The 21,169-nt window shown below is 30.8% G+C and overlaps 1 protein-coding gene across 6 annotated transcripts in view; it reads left to right on the top strand.

Annotated features, from left to right (window-relative positions):
• LOC134707483 (cytoplasmic dynein 1 intermediate chain 2-like) overlaps window positions 1-19,480 on the top strand; it is a 35,056-nt gene extending 15,576 nt beyond the window's left edge. For 2 of the 6 annotated variants that reach the window (XM_063567251.1, XM_063567250.1), the window contains 11 exons: window positions 8,753-8,881; window positions 9,630-9,786; window positions 10,166-10,262; window positions 10,976-11,101; window positions 11,964-12,110; window positions 12,840-12,953; window positions 13,519-13,652; window positions 14,767-14,911; window positions 16,830-16,970; window positions 17,315-17,440; window positions 18,323-19,480. In XM_063567251.1, coding sequence (XP_063423321.1) covers window positions 8,753-8,881; window positions 9,630-9,786; window positions 10,166-10,262; window positions 10,976-11,101; window positions 11,964-12,110; window positions 12,840-12,953; window positions 13,519-13,652; window positions 14,767-14,911; window positions 16,830-16,970; window positions 17,315-17,440; window positions 18,323-18,451 — 1,445 coding nt within the window. In that variant the 3' untranslated portion in view covers window positions 18,452-19,480. Of the gene's footprint in view, window positions 1-4,616; window positions 4,650-5,298; window positions 5,395-8,719; window positions 8,882-9,629; window positions 9,787-10,165; window positions 10,263-10,975; window positions 11,102-11,963; window positions 12,111-12,839; window positions 12,954-13,518; window positions 13,653-14,766; window positions 14,912-16,829; window positions 16,971-17,314; window positions 17,441-18,322 lie in introns of all 6 variants that reach the window. The other 4 variants (XM_063567246.1, XM_063567247.1, XM_063567248.1 and 1 more) reach the window with 4 other exon arrangements.
• The last annotated feature ends 1,689 nt before the right edge of the window (window positions 19,481-21,169 follow it).

The following is a 21,169-nucleotide window of genomic DNA, read 5'->3' as shown; positions in this document are numbered from 1 at the left end:
GGACCAGCTATGACCGAAATCCGTACTTTTACAATAATTACTACGGACGCACAGATGGAACAGCTGACAGAAAAATATTGATCCCAAAGGGGAAAATTACGTATTCCACACGCATTAAGTGACTTTTGGTTTCATCTAATTGATTGGTGTATATAATTCCCTATTTTTGTTATGGATTGTTTCATACTATTGATTAAAGTTGCTTAACTTTGAGACTATTTTACTACATGTATCAATATCAATATATTTTGGCCCAGCTTAATAACTTTTATATTTTTTTTATGAGAAACACAGATTTTCATACACAAGATAGTTCTGAATTAAATTGTAATTGATATATTATAATTTCTTTACATTTATTAAATAAGAAATATTTTTTTTAGTGCTAGATATTAAATATTTAGTTGGTAGTTTCTCACAAGAACCTTAGTAAAACTTAAACAACTTTTAATATGAAATGTTACTTTAATTGTATACTCAGATATGAATTGAACAATATAAAAAGAACATTATTTACATATGACCCTTTATATTATAGTAAAATCCAAACATTGTAGCGCACCGCGCGAATGAGCAGTTCTTCTTCAAATCTCACCACTTCTCCCTATCAGTTTCAAAAAGAGATTTCACCTCCCCCATATAATTCTGAAGTAGTATGAGCCCTGTGGCGGTAGTGCATTGAAATGTTTCGAAGGTATACAAGTTTAATATTAATTTACAAATAGAACAGCATGACACGTGCAGTTGTATTACTAAGCCAGAAAGCACACTACAGAGGGTGATTAAGGATTAAAAAGTGCATATATAATAGCAGTGAATATATCTAGCAGAACACAATAGAGAAAAAAAAAAGAGCAGATATACACATATAAAAGAATATATAAGAGGTGAAGGTAATAGCAAGTGACACATAAATGCATGCATATGCAGAGATAAAAGATGAACGCGGCTCCTTTCATTCATACTATTATATAAACATCCAAAATATTTTTCCAGAAAAAAAATAAAATAATTTACCTACCTACCTACCCACATAAAAAATTCTGGGTAGGAGAATGGCAAACAAACAATATTTTAATTTAGGCCTTACATATAACTTTCAATTGATGTGCATATAATTAATTGGAAAGATATATCAATTTCATTCAATTGATTTTGACATGATTTTTGCTTTTAAGCTAGAAATATAGATGTGTAAAACACATTATTTTTCATTGTTTGATGTGTAATTCTTGTTTCTCTTCTAACTAATGCAGGGGATCTAAAACAGAACAGTTGTTACGATACATAAACAAACATTTAAATCCATAAACAAAGATGTTTTTATATCTTAATTATCTAAACTAATTGATACACAATATGCATGTTTATAATCTGTATTTGAACATTTTGGACCATTGCATTTAAGAAAAAGGCTAAGATCGCATGCTTAACTGCTTGAATTATAAACACAAAATTAAAAAATAATACATTTATAAGAACTTGCTTATACATGTAGTAATAATATATCTGAAAGTTTATAATGTACCATATTATTTACAATTAGTATGTGTTTGTTTATATACTGTCATATACATGTACTTTGTGACAATTTTTTTCAAACGTCATGTATAAGAAATACACATAGTAAGTCAAACTGTCATTTTTAGCTCACCTGGCCCGAAGGGCCAAGTGAGCTTTTCTCATCACTTGGCGTCCGTCGTCCGTCGTCCGTCGTCGTCCGTCGTCGTCCGTCGTCGTCGTCGTCCGTCGTCGTTAACTTTTACAAAAATCTTCTCCTCTGAAACTACTGGGCCAAATCAAACCAAACTTGGCCACAATCATCATTGGGGTATCTAGTTTAAAAAATGTGTGGCGTGACCCGGTCAACCAACCAAGATGGCCGCCACGGCTAAAAATAGAACATAGGGGTAAAATGCAGTTTTTGGCTTATAACTCAAAAACCAAAGCATTTAGAGCAAATCTGACATGGGGTAAAAATGTTTATCAGGTCAAGATCTATCTGCCCTGAAATTTTCAGATGAATCGGTCAATCGATTGTTGGGTTGCTGCCCCTGAATTGGTAATTTTGAAGAAATTTTGCTGTTTTTGGTTATTATCTTGAATATTATTATAGTTAGAGATAAACTGTAAACAGCAATAATGTTCAGCAAAGTAAGATCTACAAATAAGTCAACATGACCAAAATGGTCAGTTGACCCGTTTAGGAGTTATTGCCCTTTATAGTCAATTTTTAACCATTTTTCGTTAATTAAAGTAATCTTTTGCAAAAATCTTCTCCTCTGAAACTACTTGGTTAAATTAATCCAAACTTGGCCACAATCATCTTTGGGGTATCTAGTTTAAAAAATGTGTGGCGTGACCTGGTCAACCAACCAAGATGGCCGCCACGGCAAAAATAGAACAAAGGGGTAAAATGCAGTTTTTGGCTTATAACTCAAAAACCAAAGCATTTTGAGGAAATCTGACATGGGATAAAAATGTTTATCAGGTCAAGATCTATCTGCTCTAAAATTTTCAGATGAATCGGTCAATCGGTTGTTGGGTTGCTGCCCCTGAATTGGTAATTTTGAGGAAATTTTGCTGTTTTTGGTTATTATCTTGAATATTATTATAGATAGAGATAAACTGTAAACAGCAATAATGTTCAGTAAAGTAAGATCTACAAATAAGTCAACATGACCAAAATGGTCAGTTGACCCGTTTAGGAGTTATTGCCCTTTATAGTCAATTTTTAACCATTTTTGGTAAATTAAAGTAATCTTTTACAAAAATCTTCTCCTCTGAAACTACTTGGCCAAATTAATCCAAACTTGGCCACAATCATCTTTGGGGTATCTAGTTTAAAAAATGTGTGGCGTGACCTGGTCAACCAACCAAGATGGCCGCCACCCCTAAAAATAGAACATAGGGGTAAAATGCAGTTTTTGGCTTATAACTCAAAAACCAAAGCATTTTGAGGAAATCTGACATGGGATAAAAATGTTTATCAGGTCAAGAACTATCTGCCCTGAAATTTTCAGATGAATCGGTCAATTGGTTGTTGGGTTGCTGCCTCTGAATTGGTAATTTTGAGGAAATTTTGCTGTTTTTGGTTATTATCTTGAATATTATTATAGATAGAGATAAATTGTAAACAGCAATAATGTTAAGTAAAGTAAGATCTACAAATAAGGCAACATGACCAAAAATGGTCAGTTGACCCCTTTAGGAGTTATTGCCCTTTATAGTCAATCTTTAACCATTTTTCATAAATCTAAGTAATCTTTTACAAAATCTCCACTGAAACTATAGCTACTAGGCCACAATCATCTTTGGGGTATCTAGTTTGAAAAATGTGTCCGATGACCTGGCCATTCAACCAAGATGGCCGCCACGGCTAAAAATAGAACATAGGGGTAAAATGCAGTTTTTTGCTTATAACTATGAAACCAAAGCATCTAGAGCAAATCTGACAAGAAGTTAAATTGTTAATCAAGTCAATATCTATCTGCCCTGAATTTTTCAGATGAATTGGACAACTGGTTGTTGGGTTGCTGCCCTCCAATTGGTAATTTTTAAAGAAATTTTGCTGTTTTTGGTTATCTTGAATACTTTTATAGATAGCGATAAACTGTAAACAGCAATAATGTTCAGCAAAGTAAGATCTACAAATAAGTCAACATGACCTAAATGGTCAATTGACCCCTTAAGGAGTTATTGCCCTTTATAGTCAATTTTTAACAATTTTCATTATTTTGGTAAATTTATGTAAATTTTTACCAAATATAGTTCTCTGTTACTAATGGGCAAAGTTCATGATAGATATAATTGTAAGAAGCAAAATCGTTCAGTAAAGTAAGAACTTCAAACACATCACCATCACCAAAATACAATTTTGTCATGAATCCATTTGTGTCCTTTGTTTAATATGCACATAGACCAAGGTGAGCGACACAGGCTCTTTAGAGCCTCTAGTTTATTTTGCTTTGATGATATTTGTAGTTGGGTTACATTACAATTATTCCAATCGTTTTGACAGTGAAAAAATGTGAAAAATAGTTGTGAAACAGAATGTAAATGCACCTTCCATCCTACCTCATGTTTTGTTGTTGCTTTTCAGTGTTGTAATTTTCTGTTGTTCAGCTTTATATTTTTTTCATATAGAATAGATATGATTTTACATACAATACATTTTTGGTTTAGAGTTTAGTGAGAAGTGATTAATCTTGCATTATGAAGGGAAAAAAATCTACTTAAAAGTACTATCTTAGACACACCGGTAAAATAAGTAAGTTTGTGAATCCAATTAAAAATAATATCAACTTAACCTAACACAGATTTTTTTTCTGGGTATATGAATCTATCAACTGTACTTTTTTTTTTTAGAAAATGTAGCTTTTAAGTTCGGTTGTTTTCATTTTCTATTTTATTTACTATTTGACAAATAAATAATTCTCTGATACTGGAATGGTATCACAATTTAAATGATTTTCATCTGTGAAATTGTTACTGGAGAATGAATCTTTGTTATTTCAAATCATAGAAGAAGAAAAAAGAAAAATCAAATGTCATATGTCTTTGAAATAAATGTATTAAGTTATTGGGGAAGTATATTTTTTGTCAATATTTTGTAGAAAACTTGTCTGACGGAGACAGTTCCAGGCGGGGTAGGTCAAATGCTCTGCTGTCATTTTTTTCAGTTCTATTTTTAGTTTTTCAGTGTAATGTGAATCGTGGAAGGTGCCTTTGCATCAGATTTTTACTCTTATTCAGTAGTGAACTATTAAACCAAACAAAAAATATCTTATTAAATAATATCATAAGCATCTAATTTTTGGTGTTAAGATTTTTATGATTAATACAAAATAATAATTTATTTTATTAAAGTGTCACAATACTTGGTAGTATGGCACTGAAAAACCAAGAGAGCATATATAAAGCATATAAGATTTTTTTTAATTCTTATATTGCCTTATCAATAACAAATATATTTAAGTCTAAGACAAGAGGAAAGAACAAAAAAAAAAGGAATCAATTTAAGAGTGTAATTTATTTTTTCCAGTAACCTTGAAAAATATTAACTTATCTATATTTGCTTGCTGGTCAAAAGATGTTAAATTACATATATATATTGCCTTCAAAAACCTTTTTTTTGTGTGTGTGTGTAAAACTGACTGTGTAAAAAATATTTCAGTCAGACACATCAATTTACATCTGTCTTAGTACTGTAAGAAAAATTTGTAATCTGAAACACATAATACACATTGGATGCAAAGATTTCTTCCCATTTTCTTTTCATTGCGGCTTTATGTTCAGGGGGATCACAATACAGTTCCCCGCTTCACGGATCTCATGGATCTCCGCGCTTTATACATCATGATTTTGAATGGGAGGATGAATTTGATGATGAAGGTACATTGTTGTTTGTGGTTGTCATGTGATTGTTTTGTAGGTGTTAGATATCTCTTCTTAAAGCTAAGTTTTACTTGAAGAGATCTTTTTATTCTTTGAAAGAAGTATTTTGATGAGGATAATGCATATTTTGATTGATATGATCTGTATATTCCAATATTTCAGTACTCTTTTCTCACTGTTGTATGCTTTAGCTGTAGTCATGTATGATATTGAATGTTTGTATTATTTTGTATAGTGTTGTTTTTTATTATTTGAGAAAAAAAAGTGAAAAAGTAAGATGCAATTTTTTTTCTTTTTTATGGGAAAACATAATTTCGAGTTCAAAAACCAATATAAGTGAGATTTCCCCAAAGGAAGGCATGGCAGGTAAAAAATATAGTACAGGTTCTGCAAAACCTTTTGGAGAACCTAAGATCACCCCTAGTTTTGGTATGGTTCCTGTTGCTCAGTCTGTAGTGTTTCTATATTGTGTTTTGTAGACTGTTGGTTGTTTTCCCTCTTTTTGCCATTACATTGACATATGTTTTTATGTTCCATTTATGGGCATTATGTTTTCTGGTCTGTGGGTCTGTTCATCCGTCCGTTTGTCCTGCTTTAGGTTAAAGTTTTTGGTCGAGGTAGTTTTTAAAGAAGTTGAAGTCCAATTAATTTGAAACTTAGAACACATGTTCCTTACAATATGAGCTTTCTAATTTTAATGCCAAATCAGAAATTTTCCACCATTTGTATGGTCCATTGAACATAGAAAATGATAGAGCGAATGGGGCATCAGTGATCTGTGTACTATGAACAAATTCTTCTTGATTTATGAGTTGGAATATCACTGTGGTATCTTCTTCCTCTCTTCTAAAAGTTATGTCACTAGGAATCATACTTCATATCCTTAGTTATATAAAATGAATTGATTGTCTTGAGATACAGTGATGTGAACTAGCTTCCAGTAGATACTATCTTGTATTGTTCTTACATGCCACTGTGGTTTGTTATCTGTAATACATGTATTGTTCTTACATGCCACTGTGGTTTGTTATCTGTAATACATGTATTGTTCTTACATGCCACTGTGGTTTGTTATCTGTAATACATGTATTGTTCTTACATGCCACTGTGGTTTGTTATCTGTAATACATGTATTGTTCTTACATGCCACTGTGGTTTGTTATCTGTAAAACATGTATTGTTCTTACATGCCACTGTGGTTTGTTATTGGTAATACATGTATTGTTCTTACATGCCACTGTGGTTTGTTATTGGTAATACATGTATTGTTCTTACATGCCACTGTGGTTTGTTATCGGTAATACATGTACTGTTCTTACATGCCACTGTGGTTTGTTATCGGTAATACATGTATTGTTCTTACATGCCACTGTGGTTTGTTATCGGTAATACATGTACTGTTCTTACATGCCACTGTGGTTTGTTATCGGTAATACATGTATTGTTCTTACATGCCACTGTGGTTTGTTATCGGTAATACATGTACTGTTCTTACATGCCACTGTGGTTTGTTATCTGTAATACATGTATTGTTCTTACATGCCACTGTGGTTTGTTATCTGTAATACATGTATTGTTCGTACATGCCACTGTGGTTTGTTATCTGTAATACATGTATTGTTATTACATGCCACTGTGGTTTGTTATCTGTAATACATGTATTATTTTATCTCTCACTGTGTTTCTGTACACAATTTGGTGCTTATGTTAAGATGTTACCTGTGACTTCATTTCTCAGCTCTTTCTGGTTGACTTTATCCATATGTGACTAATTTTCCCTCGGTTTCCACACTTTGGAACTGTGTTTTACAAGAAATTTATTAAATAGGGTTAAAGTTTTGTATAATCAACTTTTCTTACAGTTTTCTACACAGATTCTTGAAACTTCACAGAAAGATTACACATATGTGCTAATGCGGCGTAAACCAACTAACAATCAATCAATCAATGCATCTGTTATTATGGAAGTGTTTGAGAAATTTGCTCTCATTTTTCCAGACTAAGTTAAGAAATATTCTGTGCCACCTGGCCATTGAGTCTTTTATCTTTATTTTATCTGTTGTATTCTAAATTTCATTAGAATTAATGAAAAAAGAAGAAAACATGAAATATTTAAGTATTTTATTAGAAGAAATCTATTACTATTGAATTCTCAAAGACTACAGAGTGATGCCTTACAACTTTAGTATATTTTTACACAGGCAGCAGACAAACTTCAGATTTGTTTTATCAATTTTTCAAAAGACAATAAAGATTAAGTCTAAAAATACATTAATAACATGATAACTGATCTAGTAAAGATATTTTTTTTCTTGTACAGGAATAACTGAAAATCTGCTTTTATAGTACAGACTTTTGGTCTACTGTAAATTATTTGCTGCTCAATTTTTGTGTATATTAGCATCTTGTTTATTGTGGCTTTTTAAAATGAATTTTATTTAGTGATCGAGGTCTCTAAATCTGCACTTATTTATTCACTTAATTCATGTATGTTGAGTTTTGAATGGAGGGTGCATTTACATGAATGATTGTTGTATATTTGTAAAAAATATAGTCAGTCAAAACTTTTATGACAGTCAGATACTATTAGCGTATAATTAATTTTTATATTTTACTTAATTCATTATGTGTGGCTTAAGTGCTTATAGGTAGTTCCCACATGCTCTTTTAAGCATACTCAAAATGTTGAAGCCTATTTTTGATGCTTTGAAAATTTTCATTTAAAATATTCTCATAATAGCTTCAAGTTATGTAGTTTAAAGAATTACATAAAAACATGATTATTATAAAAAGGTACAAAGTTTTTTTTTTAGGTATTCATACCCATTCTTTCCTTTAGCGTATTTACACATTAAAACATGTTTTTCTAATGTGTACTAAGGTAAACCATAGTACATCTGAAAATTATAACATTTACCAATTTTCTTTGTTTTTAAGTCCTGACCTTTGATCATTGAATTTGTGCATTGGGATGTTTAGCAATAGTTTTCAGCTTATGTTCATCTTTAGCATTCTTCAGGTCTCTTTCAGTCAAATTAGAAGACACTTCTTCATTTAAGATTCCAATTATCTTGATGTGTTTGAAAGGAACATTTAAAAAAGTTTTAATGCTTTTATGAATTTTATGTAGAGGGAAGTAGATATATCTTTGAATTTGATTTTTAAGAACAACATGTCAAAATTTATTTTTATGCCTCTTTCAACCGAGAAAATAAAAAAAAGTCTATTATATAATTAGCCAAAGTACAAATATAGCACTATTAGTTTATGATGATACTGACAAAATTGTTATTGGACAGCAACATTAAATACTAACACATAGTTCTTACTTATGACGACCCAATGGGTCATACAGATGAGGACGGAGAAACAGATTCCATGGCAGCACAGCCACAGACACCAACATCATCTAAGATGCCACATGTGGAAATGGTGGCACCAAAACAGACACAAGAAGATTTGGACAAGAAGGAAGAAAAACCAGGTAAGTTATGCTTGTAGAAAAAGATATGTTAAATAAAGGTGAATTTTTCTTTATTAATTGTCATAGAAATACCGCTACAGATACACACTGTAATTGAAGTATAAAAATTAATTATACTTATGTAATAGAATTGTCTGATAGACAAAATATAATTTGAAGGAATTTTGCTTGCAATTTATGAGGTCTAAAGAAAAAATCTTCTGCATTGTTTGTCATTCCATTCTAGAATTATCATTCAATAGATAAGAGATGTCTTTTCTACCTTTATTGTTATAAACAAGCAAAGAACTATTAAGAAATAAATGTGCCTCCTAGCAACATAAGTAACCTCATATTCCCCATTTCTATTCTCAATTTTATCATGCTATAATAAACAAACAATAGAAAAAGCTAATGCATGGGCCAAGTTTATGGCAAATGAACAGTAAAATATATCTCTTATATATATATTAATGGAATTATAGATTATCGTTGATTATCTCAACGAGATTGATTTTCTCGCTTGAGCTGGTACAGTGAAAGTGAGAAAAGCGATCGAGTTGAGATGACCAATGATAATCTGTTAATCGCTATTTTACCTATGACGACGTTGTCAATTTCAATGTCAATTTCGTTAGTAACGCCACGTGGCCTCCTTAGTTTCTAGCAATAATTTTTCCATCTCAAGCGAGAAGCATGATATGAAAATTATCACAAAAACAGATCAAAGGAAAAATGCACAAAATAGCGATAATATTATTTATTTTAGTGCCAGAGCTGAGTGAGGAAGAAAAACTTCAGATTCTGAATTCTGAGGATTTCCAGACGTTCTTCAGTAAATCTGCTCGACTTGTTGAGAGAATGCTAACAGAGGAAGTAGATATCTACACGGATTACTCAGGGGGAGATAATGAGGGCAAAGATGAGTAAGTTATAGAAATATATGGTATTTCCTTCAACAATGAGCAAAACTCATATAGTAAGAACTAAAAAAACATTGGATATCAAAATTTAAAACACATCTAAAAAGAAAACTGCCTGATTTAGCTAATAACATTACACAATAAACTATTATGGCAAAACCCCACCACAGGTTTCCAATTCTTCTTTAAGAACATAGAAAAAATAATGCAATTTTTAAACATCAGTTACTTTATTTGTAAAGAAACAATAATGTGACATTAGGGTTGACTTTTGGCAGATTTTTTTTATATATATTTTACTTGTAAACTTCCATAAGCTAAATTACTGAATTGTCTGTAACTTACTTCTGATGAATGTTTTAGAATTATGTTTCTTTTGTAGTGAGTCAGCCGGAGATAGACTGAAGTTGAACAGAATATTTTATGATGAGAGGTGGTCCAAGCACAGAACAAATACTAGTTTAGATTGGTCAAAACAGGTACATTGTATACACTACTGTTTAAAAATATTATGCAAAAAGCACATTAAAGAAGCTATCAACAAAATTAACTTGTAATATATTGCAGCTTCAAATTTGTGATCAAAATAAATTGATCCACTTGTAAATTTTCCTGTATGGAACCATGTAAAAAAATGTTTGAGTTGTCTCCCATACTCTATCATTTAAATCTTAGGACTTAAGATTGAAATAAACAATTAATTTCCCCATAGGCGACAATGGTAGCCTTTTTCGAGATACAGACTTTAGAAAGTTGATTTTTTTAACGAAACCTTGCTAGAATCAAAGAAAAGTTATTAGGACAGTATTTTTCGGTCCCAAAAATATAGGTTTGCGTTGCTTTTCTTAGCGTATTTTGTACTTATCTCCTATGCCTATCAATTTCGCCCTTAAAAATACGTGTCTTGTCCTAGCGTTGAAAAGTCATCTCAGTGCCTTTAGGGCTACGGAATAATTTTTATTTTGCCTTTTGTATAAAGCAGAGTGCACGAAGTCTCTCACAATAAAAAATAACGGACGCACATATCGACCAATCAGGATTCACCATACTCTTAATTCTGAATACCATGTTATGCTCATAAAATGGCTGCGCCCATGAAATCTAATGGTGTATTGTAACCTTAATCATCTTAGAATACTTTGAATGTTTGTATGTTATTTAGAATATGTGATGTGATTTCCATTTATTTCAGCATCCAGAATTACTGTTAGCATCTTACAATACCAATGAAGATTCTCCACATGACCCAGATGGTGTGGCATTGATTTGGAACATGAAATTTAAAAAGCAAACACCAGAATATGTCTTCCACTGTCAGGTTAGTTCAAAATACATTTTATTTCTTGGAATGAATTAATTAGTTTGATGCAACTGATATTTACTATACAAAATCATTTTATGATCAAAGCAATTAATAAGATTCACTTTTATAGAGTAATCTATATAGAATATTGTAGCTCCATAGCATACCTTTAATAATTAGCTCAGCAATGCAATTTGAGATGGCACATTAAAACATTTTACCTCTGAAATTTAAATCAATTTGAGATGGCACAACATCTATGAACTTTGTAATTGATGGCTCAACTTATAATGTTAAATATATTATAACATATTTTTTGTAACATAAGCATAATATTTTAATTGATAATTTTAAAGAGGAGGCATGCTGTCAAAAATAGTATTATAATTAATACTAATAATCTATGTTTTTGTTTTTCTTTCAATGCTACATGTTTGTAGTGTTTAATGACTATCGTTTTGTAATTAATATGCCACTGTCTGTTTGTTTGTTTTTGTTGTGTATTTTAGTAACAATCCTATTGTTTGGATTTTAGACTAATAAAATTCTCATTCTTATTCTTATTCTCGACAAAACATTTTACCTCTAAAATTTATATTTAAACTTTGTTTGACTACAGGTATTTTAGCTTATGATCAAAGTTTTGTACAAAATCATGTAGAATAGACTTTCCATTTAAATCCACAACTTCAAGAAAATTATAAGAGAAATTTAATAGTTTTACAGATAGTATTGCTATAAGATACTGTTAAATAAGACAAAACTTCAATCCAAATACAAGTAAAAACTGCTGGGAGAGCCTTATACACCAAAATCATGGTGAATCCTTCCTTTCTAAGAAGAAACTAACTGTAATCAATGATCTTTTGTATTTCAGTCGGCCATTATGTCGTCTTGTTTTGCTGAATTCCACCCTAACTTGATAGTAGGTGGTACATATTCAGGACAGATTGTGTTATGGGACAACAGAGTAAACAAACGCACCCCAATACAGAGAACTCCTTTGTCTGCTGCTGCCCACACAGTTAGTATAAGCATTTTTACAGTGAATCCAAAACCTGAGTATTCCAACATTTTACTTTAACTGACACATTTTCATGGTCCCAAAATATACCCTGTACTTCTTAATAACAGACAAATACTTCACCATGATATGAGCTTTTGACAGGAAAGTTAGATGTCAAAGAAAAAAAAATACAGAAACAAATTTTTTATTTACAATTTTCAATATGCATATTATTTTCTTAACATAATATAGGACCAATTAATGTGACAGTTTGTCAACAAGACTTTGGTTAGATCTATAAAAGTTATATTGGCTTATATGAAAGAGGATATAATTTTTAATTTGTTCTGGAGCTTGATAATGTTGAAATGTAGAGATTAAGCATTTTTTACATCTGACAAGCAGCCACTAAGGCATTTTCTGTATGCTGATTGCTTCAAATTTCTTCACTTACTCAATCAAATTTCTTTGCTTACTCAATCAAATGCAAGGAGTCAGAGACAAAGATGCTGACATTGATCTCATTTAATGAACAAATTATTGGTAAGTAAATATGTGTTTATTTTATCAAATTATATTCTACATCTCACCAAGGACTTATATACGTCCCTGATCTCACCAATTATTCTGAATAAAAACATTGCTACAACTTTTGAATAGTAACAAAGTGACATATATTGAACAAGAAAACGTAATATCAGTAACTTACATCTGATCTCTAATCTATAATCTATAACATTCTTTCAGCATCCAGTTTACTGTGTAAATGTAGTGGGAACACAGAATGCTCACAATTTGATAAGTGTATCTACAGATGGAAAGATGTGTTCATGGAGTCTGGATATGTTGGCTCAACCACAAGTAAGTGGTTCTACCTATTTATCAATGTCTTGAAAATTATGCAGTGCAAATATAAAAAAGAAGATGTGGTATGATTGCCAATGAGACAATTATCTACTAAAGACCAAAATGACACAAACATTAACTACTATTGGTCACCGTAAGTTTTGTATAGTATAAACATAATAAATGCATTAATTTTAATACATGCAAACTACCTGTTTGATATTTGTGGGAATACAATTTTTGTCCTGGCATGCTGCATTGTATATAGAAAATGTCAAGATCAAGTTATTTAGGAAAAAAAAATGAAGTGAAAAAAACGGTCTTCTTTCATAGAAAAGGAGACAATTAGAAAAAATCACCAAAAAGTGAGATGAACTGCTGCTTTGAAAAATTTTACTTGTTCAGACTAAAATCATTCAACATGTGAAGTGATTTTATGTCCTGAATTAGGACACCATATCATTTCATTTCTAATTTTGATACTTTTTACACAGCATCATAATTATTTATATAATTTGAATAATATTTAATTTTTATGTAATTTGTTATTTTATTGACTGAAAATCTCTCTTGGTTTCAGGACAGCATGGAGCTGCATTTCAAACAAAGTAAATCTGTAGCTGTAACATGTTTCTCCTTCTTGTCTGGTGATGTCAACAATTTTGTAGTAGGCAGTGAGGAATGTACAGTATATACTGCATGTAGACATGGCAGGTAAGGGGAGACAATTTAGTGATTCAGTAATGGTAAGGGGAGATAATCTGTTGCTTTACATAAATAATTAGTGAATCATATAATTTTTGTAACTGTTGAGCATTTCTTAGAATTAACATATAAATTAAACACAAAATGTAAATTAATTTGCTAACATAACCATATAATCATCAACATTTGTTTATAACTTTAGAGGCATAAAAAGGGAGATAATTTATCACTTTTATTGATGCTCATGATTTCTACTTAGGTCTGTCGATTTAGGCAGAGGTGAGAGGTAAGGGACAAAAATAGTTTGGGTTACAGATGTTATCGTAGTTTGATGGACATTTTTTGTTTTGAAGGTTATAGTCTTTAGTTTAAAATTAGTAAATTAGGAATTTTGTTTATAATAGTTTTTAGTTTTGGTTTGAAATCTAAATATATTAATTAATCTCCTGATGGTTTCCATTATAAACTTTAAATATTACAGACAGAAATATATCATATATTATTGCATATGTGCCTTTGTGGGATAGAATTTTCATTTGGCCAGCTTGTATTATCATAAGGGCTGATCCAGAAAAAAAAATATGGAGGCGTTTGAAGGCATTTTTTTATGGTATGACCCATGTAATAGACTATTTTCATAATACTGACTTTTGACTCCCTATTATATATTTTATTAACAGGTTACTTTTTTCTGAGGTCAGACATCCTGGTACTCAGTTCTGTATGAACATCCAAAATAAGTAAAATCAAACATATAAAGCAGTTAATTCCCCCCCTCCCCCCCCCCCTGCCCCCAAAAAAAAAAATTGTTCTGATTTAAAGCTTGGTTTTACTTCTTTACCTTCCTCTTAATTGATTTTGTACCAGGATGTCCTACCACAGAAAAGGTTACCTGTTTAAAAATTATATAATCCGAAGTCAAAAGTCAGTAATTTGAAAATAGTTAATATCATTTTACTTTGCATTCATTATCACACAATTTGATTTTTGTGACATGATTCCACCAATATAAAAATAAGTCAAATGCCATTCTACCCCCTACCATATATTATTTTCTGGAATAGCCTTAACTTAATTTATTTAATTGATTCCCACTTATTTGGTTATTTTTTTTGTATTACAGTAAGGCTGGTATAAGTGAAGGATTTGAAGGACATCATGGTCCTATTACTGGTATAGACTGCCACAAAGTTCCAGGACAGATTGACTTCTCACCTTATTTTTTGACATCTTCATTTGATTGGACAATCAAACTTTGGAGCATAAAAGTAGGCTATTATAGATTCTAGTGTTTAAAACAGTTGCATTTTCAAAATTTTGAAGTTAGATGAATGAGAATTGTTTCATGTACATTGTAGATCTAGATGAAATGTATATTTTTTTAATTTTTTTTGCTCTCTTTATAACTTTGCATAATATATAAGATATTTATTTATCTGCAATTTATAACATGATTACGTAGGATTTAAAATAGTAAATTTTTGCAAATTGAAAAATCAGCCATTTCATTATACAAATATCCAGTTACATATACTATATGCATAATCAAGGATATGATGATAACATGATGATTTCATTTGGATAGTCCCTGCTTTGTACTAGAGGATCAGATTAAGTCAAATATGTTTTGTGCTATCTCAAACAATGAAAGTCTGTAATAAAGCATAGGTCATAAAGGTAAATACTTATAGAACTTGTGGATGCACCTATGTACAGTTTTTATTCAATTTGTGCTTTTTGGGATACGATTGCCTTCAAGCAATCTGTAGACTTATACCATTGACTCAGGGCCATGCCCTCACGTCAACCGTTTTATTCTAAAAATTAAGGAACATCTCAGATTCTTATGATTGTCTTGCTTTAAAAGGTAAAAACAAGCAAAATGAGTGAACTTACACAACTTTCCTATTATGTTCTTCTCGTAATCTTCTTGTTTGATATTTCCCTTGACTAATATACGTGCTTTTAACAACACGGAGAATCAAAATTAAGCAGTATTTATATTTAGTGTTTGTATAATTTAGAAACACGTCAGAGGGAATTCCCCAGTTTTGATCAAATGCAAGAGATCTCTGAATTCCGATAAATCTATTTTTGTCGTATAAGAACTATAGTGGAGTTTTTCTTAAATATGTCACCGTTATGAAACTGATACTTGATATTGTACTTCCATAAAGAAATAGGAAACCATCTAGGTTGTTTAATTAACATTTAATATCCGTTCTTGCTCCAGGGTTTGTTTATGTAATTATGTGCATGCATAAAGTTTTCTTGCCTTCAAGGGGTATCAGATTGAATGGTTGCTCTGACTTCCCCACTCTATTGATTAATTTGAAACTCATGAGATCCTGTCTATGTATGTCTGCTATTGATCGTTATTGTTTTTGCATAGTTTTAAATCGTATGCATCATTTAAATTTAAATGAATGTAGTCCACATGGTAAAGGTGTAACTACAACACCCCTTCAGCCGAAATGGAGTCTTCCATACTATCGTTTCGAGTTGTTTCCCTTCCTGAAATAACTTCTACCAATTCTGTTTCACGATACACATTGATAAAAAATTAACTCATTCTGTCTTATATTAAAAACGATCGCATCTTAAACTAAGAAATGTGTATGGAAAGGAGTCATACCCATTGACTCAATGGAAAATTGGAAATTAGATATTTTTAAAGAGTTAGGAATCGGGTTCCTCCTAGAATTAACGTAGGAAAATAAGTGATAAGATACGAAGTGAAAGTTATACCTTCTCTCACTCTCAGTAACTGCTGTCGAAGGTAGACTTGGAATTGATAGTACATGTACAAAAATAAAACACAATAAGTACATTGTTTATACACTTGTATCCGTGATTGGCTATTTTGTAACTATTCAGATTACGTAAATAAGATTTTACATGTGCATTTGAATTAGTTTTTATAAAATAATACAATCCAGCTAAAAATACATGTGTCAATGAAAACAATGGCAATGCTATCCCTCTGAGCAATCTGCTCTTTGATTGTTTTATATTATCTTACTATGCTCATAAATGTATATTTCAGTAAGAACTTGACCATGAAATAAATTATATCATGTAGCCCTGTTATTTATGGTTTGAATAATATAATTAAAATATGTGGCATTGTATTTATTCCTTAGTCAGTTGAGTGTTATTGATAATCTCTTTATATTTTTTCTCCAGGAACAAAAGTTTTTGCATTCATTTGAAGATAACAGTGACTATATTTATGATGTGAAATGGTCGCCTACACATCCTGCCTTGTTTGCCAGTGCCGATGGTAATGGTAAATTAGACCTATGGAATCTAAACAATGATACAGAGGTAATTATCACATCACCATAGTAACAATAAACTAATGACACAAACAATGACACAGAAGTAAGTAACTCATCACTGTTGTAAGTTGTAACCATTAACCAAAATCATGAAATCATAACAAAGATACAAAGTGAGTATCTCATGTCCACCAAACCTATGATGAAAAGCATACTTTGATTTGCAGAAATTTTATTAGATTAAAAAAAAAATTATGTGTTTTCTCATTGTTATATTAGCAAAGTTTAAGCATGTAATTGTTTCAATATATTAATTTTAAATACATTGATTAATGGATGGTTCATGAAAATAGAACTTTTACTGATAAAGATTATTATTTCTTTATTAAGGTGCCAACAACATCAATAACCATAGATAATAATGCCTGTCTAAACCATGTACGATGGCATGAAACAGGAAGTCACATAGCTGCTGGAGATGATATAGGAAGGATACATTTATATGATGTAGCAGAGGTAAAATAAAACCCACCAATCATAGTGTGTTGTTCATTTTGACCTAAAGTATTTTTTCAAATAAGTGCCTCCTTTTTATATGAAAATAATCTGGTAATGTCAAAAGAAACAACAAATACTGTAAATTCAGAAATTATTGCGTGCATTAATTATTGCGATTTTGACAGTTTAGACTTAAATGCGATTTTAATTTTTACGATTTTGTGAAAAATTCTGTTTAATTCATATAAAATATTTCAAAATGCGAGTTTAAATTATTGCGTTTACAACTCTGTCGCATTTTTCGCAATAATAAAAACCTCGCATTAATTTCTGAATTTACAGTACTATATATCAAGGGTTATTGATCAATAGACAAATAGGCAAAGATTGTAGAAATAATAAGTTGTAGTACAATTGCCAATGAGACAACTTTCTAAAAGAGACCAAATGAAATAGAAATTAACAACTATTGTTCACCACACCACCTTCAACAACCATCAACACTCTTACAACAACTCATCGAAGATAACAGGCTTATAACTTTTACATCAATCTTATACATAATGCTTATCACCACACAACACAGATCAAGTTTGAATGGTGTTGGCGCTGTTTTTACCATTCCATAGTTATGCCCCTTTACAATTGGAATAATTGCAAAAAAAAAATTCCATTCTCTAACTTTAGTTTGGCTCATCTAAATATTATGAAATTTCTACATTTTCTTATTTCCACAAAACTCTGATCAAATACAAATTTGGGTAGTGTCATTTTTACAGTCTTTATATCTCTTTATAACATTATATGCAAGCAAGTCATCATCATCTGTGTCCCATAGACACATTTATTTTTATTAAATCACTTTAAGCTTTTTTATATGTTAACATAAATCTGTTACAGACTGTAGCCGCACCTAAAGGAAATGAATGGTCCAAGTTTGCCAAAACATTACAAGAAATGAAACAACAAGCCACAGAAAGAGAAGAAGAAGCCATGTCACTATCAACAATGACATCACCATTACGATGATTTCAGCTTATTGTACATTTGACATTTATATGGAATTCAACAAACTTTAATGGATGTATTGCTAACACATTTGTTTGAAGAGAATTTTTATTTATCAAGTATCAGAAACAATATTATATACCTATCTGTTATCGTTGATTTTTCATGCATCAGACTTTTATGTTGTCTACATTGTCAGGCAAGGTTAAAATACATTAATATATTCACATCTGGACAGAAAAAAGAATTTGGGAGGATTTTATTTTTCATTTCCTCTGTGACCACGTTTGTTTGCGTAGAATATAAAAATAAGTACATGTGGTATGTTCTCATAAAGATTGCTTTCGTCAGTTTCCTTTCACTCTCTGAACACTTGTTAGTAATGCCATAAAAATTAATCAATGCTTATCATGAAACAACTTGTTCTTTTGATTGAGTTTATGTTTCAGTTTGGGTGAATAATTAGCTTTATTTGACTTTACAAAGGAATCTTAATAGCATCAAGCTTAGTGCTTTTAACAGAGATTTTATCTTCATCTATGTTCGTTTCCTACATAATATATAGTTCTGAAAATATATCAGTTGTTTATTCAATCCTGCAAGTTCATTATTTTATATTTCAAATAACAAACATCAGTATGAAATTTGAATAAAAATGCATCTTTCTAATAAGTTTCTAGATTTCTAGTTTTATACACTTTGTTTAAGTTATTACTTGGACTTTATTTAGTTGATTGAGTAGTACTGGCAATGGGGTTTTATTAAGATAGTGAGTTCATTCTTTTTAATGTATGATAGAGTCTTATACTTATATCAATATGAGGTGGAAGTTGATAGTATTATCTGAAGTTTCTAAAATAAAAAGAAATTACCAATAAGATTTTCAAGGTTATTCCCATAGACATTTTAATGGTGCTGACTTATAATAGCTTCAGTGTATGTTAATGAATTGTTTAAATGGTTATGTGATGGAATTTTGTATAGAAATACTTGCAATATTTATTGACCTGTTATAAATCATGCAAATAAAATATGCTTATAAATACTCAATTTAGACTTGAACAATTTTTGTGTTTTAGAATTCTATTGATTTATAAGATGATTTACCCCACACAAGAAATATCCATCCAACTTGTATGCACTTCTTATGACAGTTTACAGTTATATTGTTTAGACTCAACGAAAAGATTTAAAAATTTGATTGAAATTTCTTTTAAATTTTATAATTTAAAAATATAGATAGGTGATAGGAGAAAAAAATATACAACTAAATAGTGTTTAGTTAGTTGACTCTTTGAAGGCCTGGTTATTTGGACTTCCAACTGAAAAAAATATGTAGTAGCTGGGCTTAAATTCTGCCTTGCAAAACGCTACATGTAGCAGACTTGCTGATAGAACTCTCATGTATAGAGAGGTAAGCAATATCTTTAAACTTTTCATACATACTGCATAACCGTAGAATAGTTGTATGATCTGAAAATTTATTGAATGTTTCATATACATTGTCTAGATTTACATGGCAGGTGATGCTTGTATATAAGGAGAATAACTATCAATTTATGGTACCTCCCCTGTTAAGTTCTATTGATCATTTTCGTTTTATTCACTCAATTTGCCTATTCAAAATAGAGATTCTAACATGTGTGATTCATACTAGTGGACATAAAAAGTCCAGGTGAACATATTTCTTCTCTTTACCCAAAAGACATTTAGAACCTGGATTTCAAGGAAAAGGTAAAATTTGTGGCTAAACCAAATATATTAGAATACATTTATCCACTTTTCATTTTCCAGCTATTAGATGACAGTAAATTTAGTTAAATGGTGAAATTATGCAGGGTATCAATCATTTGACATGTACATGCTCAGAAAATAATAAAGAGAACAATGTCACTAAAAAGGTATTTCATTCCTTCACTGAAATAATGTTATTTGTGGGACATTTGTGCTCCTCATGAAATTTTGCTCTTAAAATTAGCCTATTTTTTGCACACACAAAAATCTGAACAAGAATGTGTCCATAGTACATAGATGCCCCACTTTTACTATCCTTTCGTATGTTTAGATGACTGTGAAATTGGCACCAAAACTCTTAATTTGACATTGAAATTAGAAAGCCATACCATATGGTACATGTGTACTAAGTTTTAAGTTGATTGCACTTCAACTTCATCAAAAACTTCCTTGACCAAAAACTTTACCCTTAAGATTGAAAAATGAATGATCAAACAACCCTCAGACCGGAAAATATAATGGCAGAAAAATCCTGTTTATGAGATTACTTTAATGATATCCCATATAGTCTGGCTAATACTATTATTCTATTTTACAAAAATGCGACTTTCTGACACTATCATTTGTCCTTGACCTCATTTTCATGTTTCAAAAGTTCAGATTTGTAGTAAGTCCTCTTCTCAGATATTGTAAGAAAAAGTTGAACTGTATTTGGTACATGGAATGATTGTAAGGTGTACATGTTTATCTGGGATGTATCATATCGGACATTAACGTCATTTCTATTGTTTATTTGTCAGTTTTCATGATTAGGTCCGTTTCTCCGATTCTGCAATGTCTTGTATGGTATTTCATATTAGTACTTTGTCTTGACCATATTGGCACGGATTATTGATAATATTAAATTTATGTGAAACTTGTAGTAAAACTTTATTTTCATGACTTTCAACATTAAATCAATTATGGTCGTCAAAGTTGGCAAACTTTCAGCCTGTGTACTCGTGT

The sequence above is a fragment of the Mytilus trossulus genome, chromosome 2 (assembly GCF_036588685.1).
Source record: "Mytilus trossulus isolate FHL-02 chromosome 2, PNRI_Mtr1.1.1.hap1, whole genome shotgun sequence".
NCBI classification, from domain to species: Eukaryota; Metazoa; Mollusca; class Bivalvia; order Mytilida; family Mytilidae; genus Mytilus; species Mytilus trossulus.
Note: the sequence above shows the minus strand (reverse complement) of the source record. Positions and strands in the feature narration are given on the sequence as shown.